A 4,170-nucleotide genomic window follows, 5' to 3' on the forward strand; every position below is an offset into this window, starting at 1 on the left:
GGAACGTCTTTTTGCTTGTTCGCTCTACATCAAATCAGACTTGACCGAATCGAGTCTACCATCAATGGCATACAAGATACATTTGCCAAGCTCGATTCTGTAGAGAAGAATGCAGACAATCACGCCGTTGACTTGCTCCACCGTTATGCTCGACAAACAGAGAGTGACAATGTCGACAACCCTTCAAGTGTCGACATGGACAAGCTTCTAGAAGAGATCATCAAACTGCAGGTGACAATTCAATGTACATAGGGCTGTAAACGGCTAGACCCTCTGCTTGTATGTACCTGCAGTTGCGATCACTGCGAGCCCAATGTCTATCAAATCAAAAAATCTGCATCCAAGGTATCTGGCATCTGCAGCATATCCTTACTTGTCATTACTGAATAGGCAATTATTGTAGGTCCTAAAGGAAGCGTGGGGGACAAAGGTGACAATGGTAGACGCGGTCCGCAGGGTATGCCAACCAATATCAACCAAAATAACAACTTTTGCAATTTTCTATTTTAATAATTGTTAAGGAAAAAAAGGCGAAACTGGCACCATTGGAATGCAAGGTGAGAAGGGCGAAAAAGGTGAAGTGGGAGCTCGTGGAACAAGTATTGGTAAGTTGTAATTTGTTGGAAACTCTGCAGTACAGAAGAACGCACAAAAGCTCCCACTTGTGAACAGAGACAAACAAACGCACATAGTTGTAAACACGCACGAAATAACACACCCCACACTACACACCACAGCCACACCTCACACCCCACACCCAAACCTCACACCACACACACACACGAACGCACGCACGCACACACACACACAAACAAACACACACACACACACACACACACACACACACACAAACACACGAGCTCAATTTATATTTAAAAATATATGAAAGACGGACAGACAGACAGACAGACAGACAGACAGACAGACAGACAGACAGACTGATTATTTTATTTTTACAGATCCTCTACTTGTACACTTCCTAAACTTCTATGATGAACCAGTCCTTTACAGCGAAATACTTTAAAACGTTAGTGGACTTGGATCTGCACATTAAAGTCAAAAAGCCTGTCGATGTCATTCTTTGTTTCTGAAACTCTTGACAACTTTTCAGGATTACTTTTGCATTGCATTTTTGAAGAATCAAAGAGAACCGTTTCCTCCAAAAAGTTTTGAATTGTTCTGCTCTACGAAAGGGGTCTCAGACAGACAGACAGACACACAGACAGACAGACACACAGACAGACAGACAGACAGACAGACAGACAGACAGACAGACAGACAGACAGACAGACAGACGGACCGACAGACAGACAGATAGACAGACAGACAGACCAACAAACAGTCAGACACGCAGATATACACAAACCATGCAAAGGACAGAATACAAACAAAAATAGCAGATACAGACATGTTGCCAAAGTATTCTTGCTACCGTAAATGTTTGTAGACACTTTCTAATACAGTTTTGTTTTTTGTAGACCCTCCTGTCATCACTCGTTCACCACTCAGTGTGACCGTATTACAAAATGGTTTAGCTGTCTTCGAATGTGAGGCGCGTGGAACACCAAATCCTACAATCAGTTGGAGAAGACTGGATAACTCGCCGCTTCCGAAATTGAGAGCTTCTGTATTGCTCACCAATGCACTAAAAATTGTTGATATCCAACCAGAAGATGCAGGATCATATGTATGTGAAGCTAAAAACGTGTTTGGCTTAGAGCAAGCATACGCCACTCTTGCCGTTCAAGGTATCAATTCTGTTTATATAATACATATATTACATCATTATTGTATAAACAATAAAATAACAAATTTAACTTGCAGCTCCTCCATCTTTTGTTAAAGTGTCTTCTGACGTTGTGTCCGTGTTTCCCGGAGACGATGTCAAGTTGGACTGCTCGACGTCAGGATATCCCATTCCAACGATTACTTGGTCTCGAGTAGATGATTTGCCAAAGTCCAACAAAATAGAGAAGAACGGCACTCTCATTCTTCGTAACGTGACGCAATCGGATGTAGGTCAATACATCTGTACAGCACAAAACGATATTGGAAAGAAGACTCACTCTCTCACTCTCACATTAGATTTAAATAGTTAGATTAACAAATTATATTAATTGTCTATAATATTCTGATCGTCGTTGTCGTATTTGTGTTAGACATTCCTACTCTTCCTGGAGAAGCTGTTGTTAGTACGGACGCTCTACTCAAGTGTCACCTTTGTTCTATCCGTGGATATTCATTGACGTGGGAAAAGATTGGCGGCAGTCTTCCAGCAGGAAGAACGACGCAAAAAGGTTGCACTCTCATTATCAAAAACACGACACTGGATGACAGCGGAAGATACGCGTGCATCGCAACCAAACAGACGGGAGAGAAACTGAGACACGAAGTACCGTTTACAGTTATAGGTCACTCGATTCCTTTCTATCGTGCATAAACCATGTTATATCAATGTTGTGTTGACTGCAGCTCCTCCTCGTATCACCAGTCCCATTTCTCCTATCGTTGCTGTTCGATCACAAGGAGAATTAGAATTGCGGTGTGCTGCTGTCGGTCCACCCGCGCCGGACGTCTACTGGACTCGAGGCTCACAACGGTTGACAAGCAACAAAACAGGATTCCTACAGATTAAGAACATGAGCCAATTGTCAGTTGGCTTCTATCGTTGCCATGCAGTCAACCGCTTGGGCCAAGACGTCAAAACAACACAAATAGGTAAATAAATTTTTGTTAAAAAACCTTTCCGTTACTCATTATTTTGTATGCTTGAATTAAGTAATATCACAGTTGCAATTTGTGAACCGCCCACCATCGAATATTGTTGTAAGTGATACAGCAAAAACGATAGTCGTCAACTGCACGGCTACTGTGGCTTCTGGGTTGTCCGTAAACACTCATTGGTCAATTAACAATTATCGTGCATTCAAATGCGATAAGAAAAATGCAATTTTTGTTTTTTCGAATGGAACGATGGCTATTCCTGATGCAAGCAGATGCGACGCTGGTGTGTACAACTGCAGCGCTCAACATGACGGAGAAAGAATTAGTACGTCGATGCGGATAGATAGATATAAAGGTATATATAATATATATGCACAACTAATTGTTCATAAAAACAACAAGAGATGTTAATTGTAAACGTTTGTATAGATACGAGTTGGATGTTGACAAGTGACTCATGTGGAGGATTCAGACAATCTACGTACGACAGATCAGTTCATTACGCAGTTTCATTGTCAGACGTATGGGATAAATCAAAAATATACGATTGTCCTTTTGGATATCACTGGGCATCTACTGATGAAGGAAGAAAAATATTTAAAAATAACCATAATTGGTCAGGTGTCACCGTATATAACAATCAGTGTAACTGGTCCGGTTATGTGTGGGGAGGCAAGAACCGTCAATACTTCAGGTTTCGTGATTCGGCGTCAACCAATGCTTACAAGCATGCTGGTAACTATGATGAGTATCAAGTTCAGGACAGAAGTAATACCAACAATTTCGCCGGTATTGTCTGCATTAAAAACTGATCTAACTTAATCAACTTTTGACTATTATAGTATTTCCTTGGGTTGCTATTGTTAGTCTGCGTTGCTTCTTTCATGTTCTTGTGCTAGACTGATTCTTGCTTACTTTGACAACAAAACACTCACCCTACTACCCAAACTAACTCTACGGTATTTCGTTACTCTCCGTCTACTTTTAGTAATCGTTCTATAGTTTCGTTTTCAAAGACATGACATTAGTACTTATAGCCTGCATGTTGTCCTTGGTCGTCTTGAAAGTAATTAATTCCGTAATTGATAAATTTTAGAAATATTATTTTTAAATTAAATTATGTGCAAACTTTGAGTAATCCATTTTACCACGAATTGTTGCATTTTGGTCGAGTAAAGTGTTTCGTTCTTTAGGAATCCACATTGTTCATTACGACTTAAGTATACTAAGTCTTAAAACACTCGTAATAGGGAGTGGCGGATCTAAACTTAAAAGAGTAGCGCAGCAAGAGTGCGCCCTTGATTTCAGGCCCTGAAGTAGTCAATGGAAAAAGCTTGCGAGGTATGTCAGCATACGCAGACTGTGCATGTATATACGTATGATGCCTTTGTATTATATTTGTAAAATGATCCAACGATCAACGATCCGATATCATCTTTAGACACT

At 40.6% G+C, this 4,170-nt stretch overlaps 1 protein-coding gene across 1 annotated transcript; it reads left to right on the forward strand.

Annotated features, from left to right (window-relative positions):
* The first annotated feature begins 202 nt into the window (after positions 1–202).
* On the forward strand, positions 203–3,666 carry LOC134188319 (immunoglobulin superfamily member 10-like). Its single transcript, XM_062656518.1, has 9 exons — positions 203–345; positions 404–457; positions 522–605; positions 1,479–1,748; positions 1,825–2,094; positions 2,160–2,411; positions 2,473–2,718; positions 2,780–3,079; positions 3,154–3,666. The coding sequence occupies exons 1-9, from the start codon at positions 282–284 to the stop codon at positions 3,534–3,536; spliced, it is 1,923 nt and encodes a 640-aa protein (XP_062512502.1). The 5' UTR covers positions 203–281; the 3' UTR covers positions 3,537–3,666.
* Positions 3,667–4,170: the final 504 nt, after the last annotated feature.

This window comes from Corticium candelabrum, chromosome 1 (assembly GCF_963422355.1).
Source record: "Corticium candelabrum chromosome 1, ooCorCand1.1, whole genome shotgun sequence".
Lineage (NCBI taxonomy): Eukaryota > Metazoa > Porifera > Homoscleromorpha > Homosclerophorida > Plakinidae > Corticium > Corticium candelabrum.

What these genes read in the sequence shown, in the direction of transcription:
- LOC134188319 (XM_062656518.1), top strand. Translation starts at nt 282, where the DNA reads ATGTACCTGCAGTTGCGATCACTGCGAGCCCAATGTCTATCAAATCAA. An exon ending in TGGTAGACGCGGTCCGCAGG is followed by an intron (nt 458 to 521) that starts GTATGCCAACCA and finishes ATAATTGTTAAG; the next exon opens with GAAAAAAAGGCGAAACTGGC. An exon ending in TCTCACATTAGATTTAAATA is followed by an intron (nt 2,095 to 2,159) that starts GTTAGATTAACA and finishes TATTTGTGTTAG; the next exon opens with ACATTCCTACTCTTCCTGGA.